The 18,755-nt window shown below is 44.8% G+C and overlaps 1 protein-coding gene across 1 annotated transcript in view; it reads right to left on the bottom strand.

The window, feature by feature from the left end:
* ADCY2 (adenylate cyclase 2) overlaps positions 1-18,755 on the bottom strand; it is a gene marked incomplete at its 5' end in the record, with an annotated part of 165,540 nt that overhangs the window by 16,254 nt on the left and 130,531 nt on the right. The window contains 2 exons of the mRNA XM_017496921.2: positions 8,659-8,766; positions 11,340-11,486. Coding sequence (XP_017352410.2) covers positions 8,659-8,766; positions 11,340-11,486 — 255 coding nt within the window. The remainder of the gene's footprint in view (positions 1-8,658; positions 8,767-11,339; positions 11,487-18,755) is intronic.

Here is an 18,755-nt window from a genome sequence, read left to right as displayed (position 1 = left end):
TCTTGCTCTGTTGCCCAGTCTGGAGTGCAGTGGCACCATCTCAGCTCACTGCAACCTCCGTCTCCCGGGTTCAAGCCATTCTCCTGCCTCAGCCTCCCGAGTAGCTGGAACTACAGGTATGCTCCCACCACACCAAGCTAATTTTTTGTATTTTTAGTAGAGACAGGGTTTCTCCATGTTGGCCAGGCTGGTCTCACACTCCTGAGCTCAGGTGATCCACCTGCCTTGGCCTCCTAAAGTGCTGGGATAACAGGTGTGAGGCACTAGCCAACTCCCTACCTCACTGGGTTTCAGTTAAGACTGAATGAATGGATATAAGCAATACATTCAGCCTGCGTCCCTGGGACTTGGGACTTACTTTCCTCCACGATAGTGTAGAGATGTATGTCACTCTGCCTGACATGAAAGCCATCTGGGAGGGAGATCTCAGTATTACTTTACGGCTAAGTGTGGTACTTTTCTGTCTTATGTATGCTTTAACAATGACTTAGGTGCCTGACCTTTTAAGTGTCTTTGAGATTCTCCTTATGTATAGTGAAGAGGGACAGTTCATTTTCTTTCAGTTTTGAGTTTCCTGTTAACAGCATGAAAGCAGTAAGAAATTACTCTCTTTTGATGACACATCATGACAGCTTTGGTGTTTGCACAAAAATACACAGATGGGATTTTGCTTTTCATTTCCACAAACACCTAAACTATTTTTGATTCTTACCAGTGAAGGTAACTGGGGTTATCGTTTCAATGGACTCCTTAGTACTATGACACTGGCAGGGAAGTTCTCTGAATGACTCCTGGCTTCCTCTCTGGCCCATTTGGCAGGATCCGTTTAATCTTCCCAGATTCTCTGTGCCCACCTCACACAGGAATTGCTGTTTGTACTCCCTGTTCACTCCCAGACTGTAAAACTCTGAGATAAGTCACCAGCATGTACCTGGAACTTGGCTCAGTCAGTAGAGAAAACGTCTGTTGGCTGACCTAGCAGCCCCATAAAACTCCTAACAGCTGAGCTGGACGGAGCGGTCCTCGACAGTCAGTGGATGCGGACAGCAAATGCTTCCTGTTCATTGCTTTGTCAGCTCAGTTTTGCTAACACGCTAGAGGGGTGAGGGTAGGAATCTCAGTGGTGGCTCAGTGGAGCCTAGGATCTGATTTGGGGGATGGAGGGAGCAAAAAAATGGAGCAAATTCAGCAAGAGCCAGTGGAGCAGGAGGTCATGCTTGGGAACAACTGATGACCCTTGGCCCACAAACCCGGGCCTGGTATTGAATTTGTTTAGATATAATCAGTATATAAAATTATATATTTATTTTAAATAATATTTAGATAAAATAATGTTTTAAAAAATAATTGGAAAGAAAGCAATGACATAGATGTCTTTAAAAACAGAACCAGCATCAGTGCTGACCCCTTCCTGGACAACAATCCCCCTTCCTCTTGCTCCTCTGCTCTCCCCTCCTTGTCTGTTCTGGGAGTGCAAGGTCTTTCCTTCCAGGGTGTTGGGGACGATAGGCATCAACCTGTTAGAAACAGTCCACAACAGCTAGAGGTGTTGCAGATTACAGCAACACTATGATCAAAGCATGGGTCTGAATGAAAGTTTTCTTCCCTACACTTTGCTTTTGACCAGTTCCTAGAAAAATTTGTTTGAAGATCAAAACTATTTACATAATTGTTAAGATCACAGTTCTCTCTAATCTTTGCTTAAGGCATGGAGGGGGAATCCTTCTACATGGGGGCCTGAAAAGCCCCTCAGATATGGAGCAGGTGAGGCTCTGGAGTGCAGCAGAAGGAATGTGGCAATAGGGAGTGGTGTGGACTGTGGTGGTGGAGAGAACACTCCCAGTCTAATGAACACTTGCTTCTGTGCTCCAGGTGGCTGTTGTCATCAGGATGAAGATCAGGTAGATAACCCACCAATCAAACAGATCACCCACCTACCAAGTAGTAATCCACCAATCAAACAGATAACCCACCTACCAGGTAGATAGCCCACAAATCAAACAGATAACCCACCTACCAGGTAGTAACCCACAAATCAAACCGATAACACACCTACCAGGTAGATAATCCAGCAATCAAACAGATAACCCACCTACTACACCTATTACATAGCTAAACCACCAATCAAACAGATAACCCACCTACCAGGTAGATAACCCACTAATCAGGTAGATAACCCACCAATCAAGCAGGTAGCCTACCCATTAGGTAGGTAACTCACCCCTCGGGTAGATAACCAACCAATCAAGCAGATAACCTATTAACCAGGTAGATAACCCATCCACCAGGTAGATAAACCACTCTTTAGGTAGATAACCCATTAATCAAGCAGATAACCCACCTATCAGGTAGATAACTCACCCATCAGGTAGTTAATCCACCAATAAAGCAAATAACCCACCAATCAGGTAGATAACTCACCATTCAAGCAGATAACCCACCAACCAGGTAGATAGCCCATGATTCAGGAAGATAACCCACTTATCAGGTTGATAACCCACAATTTTCAGGAGAACCTGGATCATTTTCCAGTGAAATATTCTTTTTTTAAAAAGCAAAATTCTACAAGTCAAGAAGAATATATCACAGACACCAGTTTTCTCTAAAGTCCATGGAAAGAAACAAGCAGGGGCTGCAGGTATGAGGCTCAGCAGAGAGTGAGGTCTTGAGGGCAAAACGAGGGCCACTGAGATGGGCAAGCTTTCATTTTCTACTGACCACTGAATCCAGTCCGGGATGTCTACACCTCAGGGAGTGTGTTCAGGGAATGATGAAAGCAGGTTGGAATGAAAACCCATTTCCAGTTTAATATTTCCTTTCTTGACAAATGCCTGTTTCTTTTAAAAACAACAATAAGTTCTTACATGTAATGCAACCATTTAGCCACACTGTTGACTTAAGCTTAAAATTGGAATGGATCATTTCATTTAAAAAGTACAAATGAGGCAAAACAGAGCCAGGCACAAAAGCCCTGCCTCACTAGGTGCTGATGTACTCCTAGGCACTTGTTTCTCCCTGGGTAAATATGTTGTTACAGCAAACAGAAAATGCAGAGGTAGTTACAAATAAAGGCTAAATTTCAAAAGGCTATTACCCAGATAATTTGTCTCTTTTTTGGGTTACCCTATATATTTTGTAAACTTTTACAAAAGGTAAAAATAACATTCATTTCTTATAAAAGTGACTAATATTAGCATGAATATTTATCAGGCTTGTTATTTTACCCAAATTAATTGTAATGAATTTTCTTTTCACAACACATTCATTGCACTTCAAAATATTTCTAGGATGCCCATGCAAAGAATCCAGTTAAATGCTCTAATCACAAATAGCACATACAGTACTGAGAGAATTTCCCTCCTTGATATGATGACATGTCATATTTTAATATCCTAAAACCCTTATCTCTGTTCTATTGGAGGCAGCAATGGTACCAATATGCAAAACACGGTACAAACCACAATTATATTATTATTACTGTTAGCATTTTTATTACTTATTATGCCCATGGAGTCTATTAAGTAATCTGCATATTAAATATGGTCTTCCCAACAGCCTCTTGCAACCGGTGAGATGACCATTTCATGCATAAGGTAACAGAAGTGCAGAACGCTTAGCTATAATAGTAAGTAGTGAGCAGCTGCATTTGAAAGTCATGCTCTTTCAGCTCTACCCTGAAAACAGTCATGTGTTAACAGCAGTGACTGGGTTTGGAGTCAGTAAGCAGTTCAAGGGTAACTAAGAAGACACGTTTCATTGCTGGGGCAGCTGAGAGTGGAGGAATGGGGCTCCTGGGAAGGGCTTTGCTAGAGGGCTGGGAGCAGAGATGAGCGAATAGGATGGATACAAATGCAGGAGTGCAGGGATGCTCAGGAAAGGGCAGGGGCTGGTGGAGGGGCAGGTAAGCCAAGGATGATAGGAGGCAGCACCAGAGGCTGCCATGCGGAACTTGGACAGACAGGAACACCCAGAGCAGGAACACCTTACTCTGTGGCTGCTTGTTTTCCCTAGGACATGGAGAAAGGTACTTGACTGCTCTGTGACTCAGTTTATCCATCTGTAAAATGGGCAAGGAGTTTTACTAACTACCTCCTAGGCTTGTTGTAAGGGCTCAGGAGCCATTCGTAAGGGTTCAACAATGTCAGAGAAAGAAATCAGAGGGTTTGCATTGCAAGTAGCAGATTTGTAAAACAGAGTGAAGGAAGCTAAACACTGTCTGAGAGGTGGAGTAGCCACAGGTGCAATCACTCCTTGAACACACATGGGTGATTGCTGCTTAAAGGCCCTGCTGGGAACTTTGAGGGCCACTGCATAGGACACGGCACCTGCTATAGTCTGGATGTTGGCTAAGAAACATACACACACTTCTAAGAAAGTTGAAAATGACAGGTAGCAAATAGTGAAAAAAGAAGTAAGACCTGGACCCAGACAGCCAGGTGAGGCAAAGCTCCCCAGTTCGGGGCACCGGAAAGCCTTCTGTGAAAGTTGGAGCCTTGGCCTTGATGATGGGTGAGATTCTGAAAGGCTCCTTGACCAGGCAGGGCATCTTCTATGAGCATCAGAATCACCTGGATAAACTAGTGAGAATGGGCGTCCCCAGCCCACCTCAGAGATACAGCAGGCTTGGGGCAGTCCCTGGAAACCATTGTAACAATTGCCACTGGTGGTGCTGCTATAGGTCATGGGTGCACCACACCTGGGGAGGATGAGGATAGAACCCAGGTTGTTCTGCACAAAAGCACACACATGTTTGAGGGCAGGTGTAGAGACTGTAAGGAGAGGTGGGGGATGGGTCAGGGCTTAAAATGGGAATCGATCATTTCATTTAAAAAGTACAAATGAGGCAAAACAGAGCCAGGCACAAAAGCCCTGCCGCACTAGGTGCTGATGTTCTCCTAGGCACTTGTTTCTCCATGGGTAAGTAAGTTGTCACTGCAAATAGAAAATGCAGGGTAATTACAAATAAAGGCTAAGTTTCAAAAGGCTATTACCCAGATAATTTGCCTCTTTTTGGATTTAAGCAAAAGACAATCCTTGGGTTACCCTATATATTTTGCAAACTAGATATCTTTTGTTGCCAGACTAAAGATTTGGTATAGAAAGTATTTTGTTTATAACTAGAGAAGCAAAGACTTAATCCCATTTTGGGCAGGTTACAAAAGGTAAAAGTGACATTCATTTCTTATAAAAGTAACTAATATTAGCACGTATATTTATCAGGCATGTTATTCTCCCCAAATCAATTGTGATGAACTTTCCTTTGCCTCTGCTGGAGCAGAGGGTTGGGGCCCTGTTTTCAACTGGGGAGGACAAGAAGAAAATGGCAGTAGTGTTAGAAAACGGGGTGTCTAGAGGAAGCTGGAAGTGATACAAGTCTGGCCCAAGCCTCTATTCTATTGGAAGCAGCAATGGTACCAACATGCAAAACACAGTAAAAACCACTACTATATTATTATTACTGTTAGCATTTTTATTACTTACTCTGCCCATGGAGTCACTTAAGTATGTTGCATATTAAATATAGTCTTCCAAACAGCCTCATGCAATGGGCATGGTCACCATTTCATGCATAAAGTAACAGAAGTGCAGTACACTTAAGACAGTGGATAGAGGTTTTGGTGGAGACTGAACGTGCAGAGGTGATGGATCAAGTCTTAGGAGAGATCCCTGATGGAGAAGAGGGACCGGGGAAAGAATATTACAGTGTCCCACAGAGAGGGACCACAGGCTGGGGCTAGACAACGGAAAGGCTCAAAAGCCAAAGGAGGATTTCTGGGCAAAGGTGATGGCCACCCATAGTCAGGGCGCAACCCAGGATGAATGCTCAGAGAATTTGATTGGACTTGAAATTTGGAATCTGGGAGTGTTTTTTGGTCATCAAGGGTAGAATTCCTGATGGCATTAGTGAGGCAGGATTGGGGAGGTGTAGAAAGAGAAAGTAGAAAATGAAAGATAAAGGCAGTGGATATGGACCATCGGTCTATAAAGTATGGCTGCAGAAAAAGAGAGAAAAGAACTGAAGACTTTTCTTGATGATCCAGACCAGGTCTGATGGAGGCAGAGTCAGGGTCAGGAACAAGAGGAAGACATACACACACTGGGCTGTAGAGTGATGGAGGGTGAACCCACAGGTCCACACACACTGAATGTGGAATGGGTCTTCATGGGGTGGTGCCCCAGAAGATCTCCCACTCCAAGGCCCTGCCAAAGGATCTGTAGTTGGCTGTCCAAGAGCAAAGGGCTGGAGTGGATGTGATCGGGTGAAGTGCTCCTGACGGACCTCCTTAGATGAACTGGAGAAGCCTCCAATCACGGCTGCATGAGATTGAGGTAAGTGAGGCACTCACCTTGGGGGTGAAACTTCAGAAGGTGCAAAAAGCTCAGCAATCATGAGAAATAATATTCTAGTGCAGTATTTTTAAAAATCAAAATTAATGTAGAAAAATTCAAGATGAACTAAAATAATGAAATTTTAACTGAAGATACTGGTGTGGACAGGATTGTGTCCTCTCCAAAATTTATATGTTGAAGCGTTGACCTCCCAGGTGACTGTATGAAGACAGGGCTTTGTAAGGAGGTGATTATGGTCAACTAAGAGCATAAGGGTGGAGCTCTTATCCAACAGAACTGGTGTCCTCATTAAAATGGAAGATAAACCAGCTCTCTCTAACTCTCCCTGTCTCTCTCTTGCCTCCATGGGAGGCCTAAGAGAAGTGAGAAGGCTGCTGTTTGCAAGCCAGAAAGGGAGGCCTCACTATACACCTAATCAACCAGCACCTCAGTCTTGAATTTCCCAACCTTCAAAACTGTAAGAAATAAATTTCTGTTGTTTAAGCTACCCAGCCTGTGGTATTCTGCCTGGCAGGCCAAGCAGACTAAGACGGATAGGTCCTGCAGTGCTGTGCTGACTATCTCAGAGCCTGAGGCAGTAAGAAAAATGTCTGTCTCTATACATGTTTTAATGTTATTTTTTTAATGTTCTATGTTTTCCAGAACATTAAAGGCATTGGAAAAGTATATACTTGTTTCCATGAAGGCCAGGAAAGTAAAATTATAATTAGTTCTGGTTTGGGTTATATACAGAATATTTAAAATTAAAAGAATGTTGTACATTTTAATATCTCTATTTTACATTTTTTTTCCAATTTTTTAAACACTTCAATGTTCTGGAAAAAACCCTAGCTATTAAAAATATACAACACCATGCAGAAGGGACAGCAGTTTTCCTTTGGCTGCAGGCTCCACGATAGCTTGTGATGGTGTTGCTCAGAATCCAAAGGCAAGTTTCTTCTGAGATTTCTTTTATTGCTTATTTCTTTTATTTTCTTTATTACTGAAGTAATATATACTCACTAAAAATAATAATCTGAAGGCAATCACCTGAAGAGGAGAACCAACAGAATATATATTTCTCCATCCAACTGGAAAAATGCTAGGGTTCCATCTTGAGTCAGATGTCTATCTACTTCTGTCCTTTGCCCATGAATGTATAAATGTCAAGCAGGAAACTACGACCCTCTCTTGATATTCCTTGAGGAGGGAGCTATGTTACAGTGCCTACTGCCTCTCTCCCCACTCTCACTCTTCCCATGGGAGGTGGGTATTGGGAGAGGGGCTCATATACAGTGCTCAGCCCTTCTTGTCTTTGGGAACCTGCCTGTCCACAGAAACTGTGTTCTGGTAAGCTCAGTTCCTCTGTACTCTGCCCAGCAGAGGGCAGGCTCCACAGCAAAGGCCACCGTCCTGAGGGGAAAAGGGGTCTTGTTTATGGGCCACTACTGATATGATATTCCAACAGGTTATGCAAGCTTGGCTACATATATTCTCTCTCTCTCTCTCTCCCTCCCTCTCTCTCTCTCTCTCTCTCTCACACACACACACACACACACACACACACACACAAAGAGAAAATCTTGAAAACCTTAGTTGATTGAAGATATTCAGTTTTGCCCAAATCACCTTTTCAATCAAATTTCCATGTGGCCAACTTGTTTTCTGACCACATTATCTGATTTGATTTTAATTCATCTTTTAGATGGGGTGTCACTCTGTCACCAAGGCTGGAGTGCAGTGGCAAGATCTCAGTTCACTACAACCTCTGCCTCCCAGGCTCAACCATCCTTCCATGTCAGCCTTCCAAGTAACAGGGACCACAAGTGTGCACTACCACACCAGGCTAATTTTTTGGTTTTTTGGTAAAGACGGGGTTTCACCATGTGGCCTAGGTTGGTCTCAAACTCCTGAGCTCAAGAGAACCACCTGCCATGGTTTCCCAAAGTGCTGGGATTACAGACATGAGCCACTGCACACGGCCTTGACTACATTCATTTAAATGAAAAGACCCAGAGCCATCCTTATTGAGTCTCTTTTATATAACTAGCTTTCATCTTCTACTTCTACTTCATTGTGTATTTATCTGGTCACAAGCAGCCACCGATTGTTTTTTCTTCTCCTGTTGGCCAGCAGAAGTTCTGTGAACAGATCCTCTGACACTAAGAAGTGTAGAATTTTCATCTTCTCTCATAGGACCTTGACCCTGAGCTTTAGGTTGTACATAATATACAGTTCTTGGGTCACTGCATTGCTGTTTTGGTCCCAGGGTGGCTTGTGGATGGGGCTAAGGCTCACCTGTGTTGTTAGGTGTCCAGCACGTCTTACCTGGGCATGCTCCTGGCTGGGCACAGCGCTCAGACCTGTCGCTGCCATGTATGTGCTGCCAATGGTCTTGATCTTTTCAACTCCACTGAATTTTGGCTTGGACAGAAGCTGTGAAGCAATGACAACCATCCAGTTACTCAGTTGGATGCTGACCTGAAGCTGAGCAGTTTATAGAGACATTCTCAATTGCTGGTTCATGTGAGGATTCACTCAAGGTAGTGACAAAAATATTAAAGAAAAAATATTATAGAAAGTTATAGAATATACTCACAAACCTTCTTGGAAGACCAAGAAATCTGCATAATTTCAGGAGACATTTCAGCTGAAGGCAGCCTAAATCCTTTTTACATTTATTTAATAAAAAAAAGCAAATAACTAAAGTAGATAGAAGAGTTTATCTGAATAATTTGTTTACTCATGTAGTCTTAAAACTAACCTTTGAGCCAGATAGCTCTTTCAGAAAGAAGTCAGCCAAAGATAGTATCCACTAATAGTGTTTGCTTTAGGCATCAGAACCTGTCCTTTAATATTCAACCTGTAGTAGTGTTGCTTCAAGCCTTTGTCAATTAAACTTTACTAAGTAAATGCACATCTCACTAGCTGAAGAAGGCCAACAGTTGCAACTGTTTACAGCACTCTCCAAAGTGCCTGTAAGCCACCCAGACACATTCAGTCAAACTAGCAAATTATCTCTGTGTTAGTGTACTTTATTCATCCATTGCTGAGTCAAAGTCTGCAGGGCAGATCCCTGCAAGTGGTAACCCTGACAGGTTCAGAAGAAGGCCGTGACTTGTTTCAACCACTGCTTATGCACCCTTGGGCCTTGGGATTTTCCAGGAACAAATACTTCATATATTTCATACAGAGCATGTCCTTTGAGGAAAGTGCAGCAGCATGATTTACTTCCAAGGAACATGAATTACCATTCAAACTTGGCTAGTGATGGAACCAAGATGAATTATGATGCAAATGACAATGGGCTTGAATAAATTTCCTGACTATGCATATGAAAGGCATAAATATAAAAGTATGATTTGATGACTAAGGTCTTTTCTTGCACGGTCAGAATGATTTATGATCAATTATTCATGCTGAGGACTGGCTTTTGCCCTCTGAGAGACAGGGTCTTACTCTGTCACAGTAGCTGGAGTGTAGTGGCATGATCATATTTCATTGCAGCCTCCACCTTCCAGGCTCAAGTGAACTTCCTGCCTCAGACTCCCAAGTAGCTGAGACCACAGGCATATACCAACATGCTTGGCTAATTTTATTTTTGCCTTTGTTGTTGTTGTTGTGAGACAGGGTCTCCCTATGTAGCCCAGGCTGGTCTCAAACTCCTGAGCTCAAGCTATCCTCCTACCTTGGCCACCTAAAGTGCTGGGATTACAGGCATGAGCCACTGCAGCTGGCCTGAGCCTTAATATTTCTTGTCTTCGAATCAGTTATCAGCGTCCCACTTGACTCCTCCTTAGTCTATTAATTTAGGCTTTCAGCTGGGATGGAAGAAAGATATGAATAAGTACAGACGCTGTGGGAAAGAAGAGGAATGGGCTTGCAAGTGATGGAAGCCCTGGAAGGTCTGTATTTTCTTGGGAGGGCCAGGCTCAAACGGCACTGACCAGAGACCAAGAGCATTTTCTTGCCCCTTCCTTGGCACTCCTGATTTCAGAGGAGATTCCTCCAGGATTACATATCAAATAATTTAAGACAGATGAGCAAATCCCTGTGTCACCTATCCACATATCCACTGTTACTCACCCATTAGTACTGGGAGTGTTTATTTCACTGAAGAGCAGCTGAGATTCCCAGCCACTGTTTGTCATGATGCCCCCGGGATTGCAGTGGTCATCTCTGGTGGTCATGACTTCTCCAGGAATTTCTAGCATCAACCTCACAGTGATGATGGTTGTGAGAGAAAACACACAGGGCCCACAAGACATTTAGGTGGTTTGCCTGAAGCCACTGTGTTATATAATCTCGCCACATCACTGTATTTCAAAATTCCATGAATCATCACTAACATAAGCTACCAGACAGATGTCAATTTTCTTCTATTTTGCAGGATAGTGATAAGAATAATGTGGCTGCAATATCCTTAAACCAGAGGGGTGTTTGCTCTTGCTGGGAAATAGAACATAGTATTCTCTATGCAGAAAGTTGAAAAATGACACCTATTTCAAATTCTAAAACAGACACTTTGTCCCTTCTAAAGAGTGTTGCATTATTCCCCCATACAGATTGTATTTTCAATAATAAAATGTCATCCATGCATAGTGCAAGTTGATATCTGACAGAGGCATTGAAGTAGGCACAGATACAACAATAATCTATTATAATTTATTATCTTTTTTACATAGAAAGAGATGGGCAAGTATTTTATCTAGAATTCAATCCTTTGTAGAGGATCCATGAGCACACTGGATCCACATTTGATTCAACAGATTTTGGTAGCTGTTCCTAGCAGTCACACCAGCTTCAAAAATACAATGTATTTGTCTACCTCAAATTAGTCAGAGGCCTAAATAAAGCAAAAGCCTTTAATGCCAGATGCCAGAAATCATGCCAAAGGACAAGTTGTTTTAGGATATGCCTCTATCCTGAACTAACTTCAAGTGCACAGGAACATCAAGGTGTGAGACTGGGTGTCCTCCTGCCCTTTAAAGGCAACTCTCAGTACCTACATCATCAAAGTCAGCGATGATCTCGTTCAAGAGCCGAAGGCATTCCAAGCCCTCCTTGTTCACGTCGGATTCTGTGTAAAACTCTTTGAAATCCGGAATGGAGGCAAACATGACACAGACGCAGTCATAGGACTGGTGGTATAGGTCCTGCTTGGGAGAAAAGCACAAGCTGATCACTAGGAGACTGACCTTTAAACAAAAACACTCCACATGCAAGTGTTTTGTTTATGCCAGGATTCACCGAGAAATCACCCAAATGCCTACTCCACCTGCCCCACCCCAGTCGTGGCCCAATCTACACGCTGCTGCTGCTCTCAGGAGAAGGCTTCTAATGAGCTGGATTCAGGCCACTACCAGTTAAGAGGAGGTGCCTTGCCAGTTAAACCTATCATATTGACCTTACACAATGACAAGAGGCCACAGAGTTCTGGCTTAGGAAAAAGCGTCCTTTAAACAACTGAAAGGAAACAAAATGTTTTCCCAAACTATCAGATTGTCCTGAAATAACTCGTTATGGCTCTAGTATTTGGGTGGGAGTCTTGATGAATTTTCCTCTTCTGTGTCCCCTGAAAAGAGCATATGGAATTCATCAAGTTACTTGTTATTACAGGAGAAAGAACCAATAGAACTCCTCAGTCTATTTATTTATATTATATTAGACACTGACTACATTTACTAGGGATATTCTTTTGTTTTTAAATAGAAAGAGGCTCATAGTTCTTCATCCATAGACATGAGTTAAACTGCAATGTCTTGTAAATACAATTTCAAGATGTTTCCATAATTTTCCTAAAACAGTGACACCTTCGAATCAATGAAGGTTTCAGAAAGGAAGAGCTGTTGGGTGGTCTTGTGGGCTAGTCCGAGGTGTGGAGGATCTGCCCGTCACTGGCAAGGGCTTCTGAGACCCCTGAGATGGCCCCAACACAGGCAGACCGGCCGGGGCCTCACTGCACTGAGGATGCAGTGCAGCATGGGCAATGCTTTCTTCTCCAGGCAAGGTGAGGAGAGTTCTGTTAGACAAGATGGCCGACTTCTGAGTGGAGGGAAAAATGCTAGTGGTGGGTGCTTCCTGTGTGTTTGGCAGGGCGAAGGAATCCATTCTACATGAACATTATCAGTAAGCCCTGCTCTTTGGGGCAGGCAGATGAGCTCCTTTGCAGACAGCAAGCACTTAAATAGTATTATAACTCCAAGGTTTGGTGGCACCTCAGAGGAACAGTTCTTCCCCTAGCAAGGTCCCCTCACAAAACCATCAGAGCCACGGAAACCCAACTGAAGGCCACACAGTTTTGAGAAAAAGATGGACTCATGTCCTGTTCTGGGTCTCAGGACCAGCCACTCTATAACGCCCACTACTTCCTCCAAATCTGTACAAAGTACATGAGCAATGGAATCAAGGTTTTCTTGTCTATTTTGTGCTCAATATGATTGAGCTGCTTTCTTGTGCATAATTGTGTTTTCTCTTGCTCTGCAAAGTTGCCTTTTTGAACATTCATCCTTGGTAGGCAGCCTGTGACAGGTGAGGCACAGTGCTGGCAATGCTGACTGCAGCCAGGGGGTCAGAGTAACAGCGATGAGAACCCCCTAGGATCTTGTGTGAGTTAAAAATGTCAGTTCTGTGACCAGGCGCAGTGGCTCATGCCTGTAATCCCAGCACTTTGGGAGGCCAAGGCGGGCAGATCACGAGGTCAAGAGATCAAGATCATCCTGGCCAAAATGGTGAAACCCCATCTCTACTAAAAATACAAAAATCAGCTGTGTGTGGTGGTGTATACCTGTAGTCCCAGCTACTCAGGAGGCTGAAGCAGAAGAATCGCTTGAATCTGGAAGGTGGAGGCTGCAGTGAGCCTAGAGGCCACCGCCCTCCAGCCTGGTGAAAGAGCAAGACGCCATCTCAAAAAAAAGTCAGTTTTAAAAAAGTGGTATAAACGCCACTGGCTTCCCTGTCCATAAGGAAAGGGTGCATCTAGCAAGGCGAGGACATATTTTCTGTAGCCTGCGTTTCCCCACTGTCTGCTGACACTGGCCAGAGTGCTCTTTGGGGAATGATAATGATGACAAGACTAAGCATGACAATAGCCAGCACTTACTGAGCGCTCACCACATGGTAGGACAGGTACCTCTCTGAACACTTTACCTGCATGAACTCACCCCAACTACAACCCTATGAGGCTGGTATTGTAGTTTTCCATCCACGAATAGAGAAACTGAGGCACAAAGTGGTTCTGATACTTGCCCAAGTTTGCAGTTATCATGTCTGACAGTAGAATCCACCCTTGTGCATGCTACACTTTATACTTTATCAAGTCTCCTGGAAGATCATGGGCTTCACTGCTTGGTGTGGGGACAGAATGGGGCCTCTGATACTTGCAGGTCCTGTCACTTTACCTTTGTCTTTTCCTCTGGAGTCTTTAAGGGTATCTGGGAGTTGGAGATCATGAAATGCAAGACTGAACTGATGGGCAGTTTGGATCTGACATGTCATTTCATTACACAGGACCAAAATGGGGGTGCACAGGAGAATCTCTAAAGGACTTCCAAGAAGGCAGGTGCCTGGGCCTCCCCACTCACCAACTGACCCTCATCCCCTAGGCTGGGCTCCAAGTATGGGCATGGTTTTGAAAAGTTCTCTGGGTTATTCTGCTGTGCAGCCTTGATTAAGAATGACAGACTACATGAGGAAATGGAGCTCAGGGGAGCTGGGGGTGCCACCAAGGCTCCCAGCTGGCTGAGGGGAAGGGCCAGGACCAATCCCTGGATTCTCTGCAGGCCGTGAACACTGCTGGAAAGCTTGGACTACAAACTGATCACACACCTTCTTTGGCAGAGTGTCACTTGGAACCTCTGGGGGAATGTCCAGGGTGAGCTCCAGTCACTGGTCACCTGGTCCTGAGATTCACGGCTTCCATAAAACTATAACTACTGGAAAACCATGGAAACTTCTAGGCTTCCCAAATTCTCTGGAGCCTGTGAAACTTTCAGGGCTGAGAACTATGCCTTGAACTCATGAGAGGTTCCCTCCCATGGTTGGATTAGGCATGGGGCCAGAGAGGATTATATGCTGATTGGCAGATGACTTGAGCTTGTCTTATGCTTCCAGAGGACCTGGGGGTTGGGGTAGGGCAGGTGGGCAGCTTTTGAAGATAATTTGGAATTCAAGGTCTAGAATGGGTGACCCATGTCCAGCATATAGTTACCCAAAAGTATTACCAAGCTTTAGAACTGAAAGTAAGTTTAAATGTCACCTTGACATTCATTCACATGTAACCTTTCTGTTGAATAAGTTCAAGGAATGAAAACATAGTCACAAAGCAAATGCATTTCTGTGCCCACTACCCCTTTCAGTTTTTGGAGTGTGGCTAGATCTTCCCCTATCTTGGACGAACACCTGGGACTACCCCTGGCCCTTCATGTCACTGTGTGTAATGCAAGGTCCTCTCATTGATAATCAGAGGCCCCGGCCCCAGAAATAGGCAAAACTCTTACCCTCATTGTACCTGTGGCTTGTGCCCTTCCCCAGCGGGGGCCTTTTGCAGGCGGAGGAGGGGATCCGTTGGTTTCCACTCTCTCTCCACCTCTCTTTCTACCTCCACTCTTCCTAACTTGCTAGCTGGGTTTTCTAAACCATCCAGAACAGATAACAGGGGAAGGGGGAAGAGGCTTGAGGCAGGACAGCTTCCTATTAGCTGCATCTCGTTCCCTGAATATTCAAAGCTGGTGTCCCCTGTGGACGCTTTCATGGGTTTTTGGAAGGCTCCCTGCTGTTTCACCCATCCTTGGACATCCCCCCACCCCCAAGTCTTCCACGATGGAGGCTATGTGCATCCCTCCTGCTCCTCATCACCCTCTCAGGTTCAGGCTTTCAGGCTACTTCTTTGAGTTTCTCTGCCATGGTCGCTTCACCCCATCTTGCCCCCCACTCCAGGCAGCTTTGTAACATTGGATCTAAAACAACCTGACACCACTTCTCTTTTTCTTGCTTGGTTCTTGAGCAACACTCGGTACTCTTTGCCGTCCAAACAACGGACAGTCCAGCCATGTCCCGAACCCCAGCTCCCCATCCCGCGTGCCCAGATGCCCCATCAGTTCCTGTGTTCAGCATTTCCAAGTGTCAGAACCCGCCTGCCATATGTGTCCCCCAGCTGGAGATGCTTCCCAAGACCACTCAGAGACTCAAGGCCAGGCTGAGCAGTTCTGGCCTGTTCACAAGGCTGGAGGTGAGGGCGGATCCCCACCTTCCCCTTTAGGAAGGAGCTTAACCCCACTACATTCTGTCCAAACACTCTTTCAACCTCTGGTCTTCTGGCTAATTCATAAACTCCCTGCAGGTCAGGAAGTCATTTGTAAGCTCTGCACACCATTTGATGTCTCCTTTGGAATAAGAGAGCAAGTATCTCTTAGTGTCACAGGCTGAAATTCCCTTTGACACCCTGTTACACACACATGTGGTCTCTCAAAGGGCCTGTTGTGTGTCAGGCTTCATATCAGGTGTTAAGGACACAAAAACAACACAGGCCCTGCCCTTAAGGAGCTTAAAGTCTAGTTGGAGAGACAGGGAAAACAAAGAAAACATCATAAAGTATGATTGGTGCTGCGGGCCCAGGTGCGGGGACGTCTGGAGCTTTTCATCCAGGTGGGCACAGGGTTAAAGTATTCTGGAAAACATTCAAAGCTGCTACTCGCACTCAGGTCTCCAACCTTCCAGACCAGACTGGTGCTTTGTCTCACCGACTCGGGCTGCATAAAGGCTTTGGATCTTGCACATTTCCTTAGTTGACCTATGTGGGAAACATTAAGCCCTGGTGTCCCCAACTGTCACTTAATGCCTAATTTACTCAGGGAAGTCAAATGACTAGAAGTACAGAAGCATCTATTGAAACCCCAGGAGCATGTCAGCCTGACCTCCTGCAGAGGACACGTGCTCATAGAGCTTAAAACTTGGCGCTGTTGAGGGGTCTGCCCGGCTGTCACTGGGAGGGTTCTCACATCAGAATGGGAGGTGCTGTTTGCACAGGAGATGTGTTTCCCAAATTTTTGTGGTGGCATCTGTGGCTCATGTGGCTTGTTTTGATCAAGCATTGGCTCCCTCTGAATGAGGCTGTCTGGATCACAATCCTCTACCACCTGGGGACTTGGCACGGGGTTGATTTGGTGACAAAATGCAGTGTTCTCCACAAGTGATGAGAGCTGGCTTTGATGCCCTTCAAAGGGGCTTTTCAGAAATGTTCCTGCCACACACAGAGGTGGGGAGAACAGGCTTCCGAAACAGAGAAGGCTCCCATCTGGGTGCACAGAGCTCTCTTGATGAGCCTGAGGGTTGTGTGTGCTGAATCTGGCCATGACAGCAGCTGATAGAGAAGCTTCAGGAAGTTTTAAGTAAAACAAATGCCCAGGAGAAGGAAGAGGCACTGCAAAGCCGGCCCAGACACAAGCAGCCAGCCCTATGCCCATGCGCAGGCCTATGAGCACTTTTCCATTGAAAAAAAACCTTTTCAGAATTGTTAGAGTGATTACATCATTCTTGACTCTTTGTGGATTGATACAGTGGGTAGAAGAATAAAAATGACATGATCTGTGTTAATGCAGGCCTTGGCATAAGCTGAGCAACCTTCCAAGGATTGTTCCAGAAGCCATGGAGTTGAGGCTATCCAAAGATCCCCTGCCCCGGACTTAACCACAGGTTGTGCCACAGAGAGGAACGGAACTGCTCCCTGGTCTCTCCCAGAGCGCTGACCATCGGTTTTGGTCCCAGGAGGCCGTTCATCCTCAGGGAAGTGACTCTGTGACTCTGCAGGGAAACAGCACCCATCCTGTTTATGCATGAAGCATTTCACTAGTTAAGTCAGAAAGGAGGCAGGTGTAAGCTGGTCCCACGCAGAGAAATCAAACACGACTTCAGGTCCCCTTTCTTTGTTGTTTTTTGGCTTAGAGGTACACCTTGTTTTATCGTGCTTTGCTTTACTGCACTGCACAGATACTGTGTTTTTCATGAAGTGAAGGTTTGCAGCCGCCCTGCCTTTACCAAGTCTAATGGCACCATTTTCCCAACAGTGCGTGCTCATTGTGTGTCTCCGTGTCAGTATTTTTTGCAATAAAGTATTTTAAAGTTAAGGTATGTACATGTTTTTACACATAATGTTATTGAATACTTAATACATAGAGTATAGTGTAAACATAACCTTCATATGTGCTGGGAAAGCAAAAATTTGTGACTCACTTGATAGTGGTATTCGCTTTTTTGCAGAGGTTTGGAACGGAACCTGCAATACTGGCGAAGTATAGCTATATTTGCTTTTGCCGAGGACTTGTTTTCCTGTATTATTTCCAGAAGACTCTCAGAGCAGTATCACCAGGGGTTTAGTGGAAATGAATTTAGTGTGGTAGATTCTGGGGTAACCTACACCAGGGGGCCTGCTCCTACATACCCTACATCCCAGGAGCTGCCCCCCGCCTCTGCATTCGGAGGCACTGAGCACTCAGCATTAGGGCTCGGCCCACCCTGCTGAGAGGACGCTGGGAAGGCAGAGACTGCCCACAGTGCTTTTCTCGAATGCCAGGAACACGAGCGAAGCGATTTACACTGGGTTTTGTTTTCCACTGTATTCAGGTCAGGCAGGAGCCTTTTTTGAAAGCTTTTGATCAATTCCCAGGGACAGTGATTCTCAAGTTTTGCATGAATCTGGGATATTTGCTTAAGAGATAGCTAACGATGTTTACGACACGCCATGCACAGTTCTAAGAGATTCATCTAAATTATTGCTTCTAAAATTGGTAATGGTCTCTGTGAGGACGCTGAGGCTCCACAGCCAAGAGGTGCCAGGGCTGGGACAGATGCTTCGCTCTCAGTCACCTTGCAGGGCTCAGGAGGTCAAGGAAGGCTTGTGTGGGGACCACAAACGGGCTGTTTAGCAGGGGCTGCAGGTGGGCCTTCACTTTGAGAAGCGCTGCTCTTGTCTGGAGGGACTTCCCTTGGTCCCAGCATCGGCCGGGCTCGGTCATGCAGGTTCAGCAAGGGCTGGAGCTTCTGCTCCGGGAAACCTTAGGGAGGAAGAGAGCTCAGGCCGGATGCCACTATTTGGTCCTGACACTGTAGAGGGGACAGAAACTTTGATGAGCTACGCTCTTTTTTTTTTTTTTTGGATTAAGTTTGTGAGCTTATAGATTTAAATGTCTGCAAAGTAAGAGTTAGTTGCACATGAAACTGACTTAAATTTTTTTTTTTTACATTTTCAAACATATAATTTATTTCATTCATTTAATTCTTTTGATTTAATTTTCTTAAAAAAACTTTTTCTGGGCCTTTCCATTTAGCCCCATCTTTTTTTTTTTTTATAGCATTTTAGGTTTTGGGGTACATGTAAAGAATATGCAAGATTGTTGCATAGGTACACACATGGCAGTGTGATTTGCTGC

The sequence above is a fragment of the Cebus imitator genome, unplaced genomic scaffold (genome assembly GCF_001604975.1).
Source record: "Cebus imitator isolate Cc_AM_T3 unplaced genomic scaffold, Cebus_imitator-1.0 Scaffold226, whole genome shotgun sequence".
In the NCBI taxonomy this organism is placed as follows: Eukaryota; Metazoa; Chordata; class Mammalia; order Primates; family Cebidae; genus Cebus; species Cebus imitator.
The sequence above is the reverse complement of the archived record's forward strand: the minus strand, read 5'-3'. Positions and strand labels throughout refer to the sequence as shown.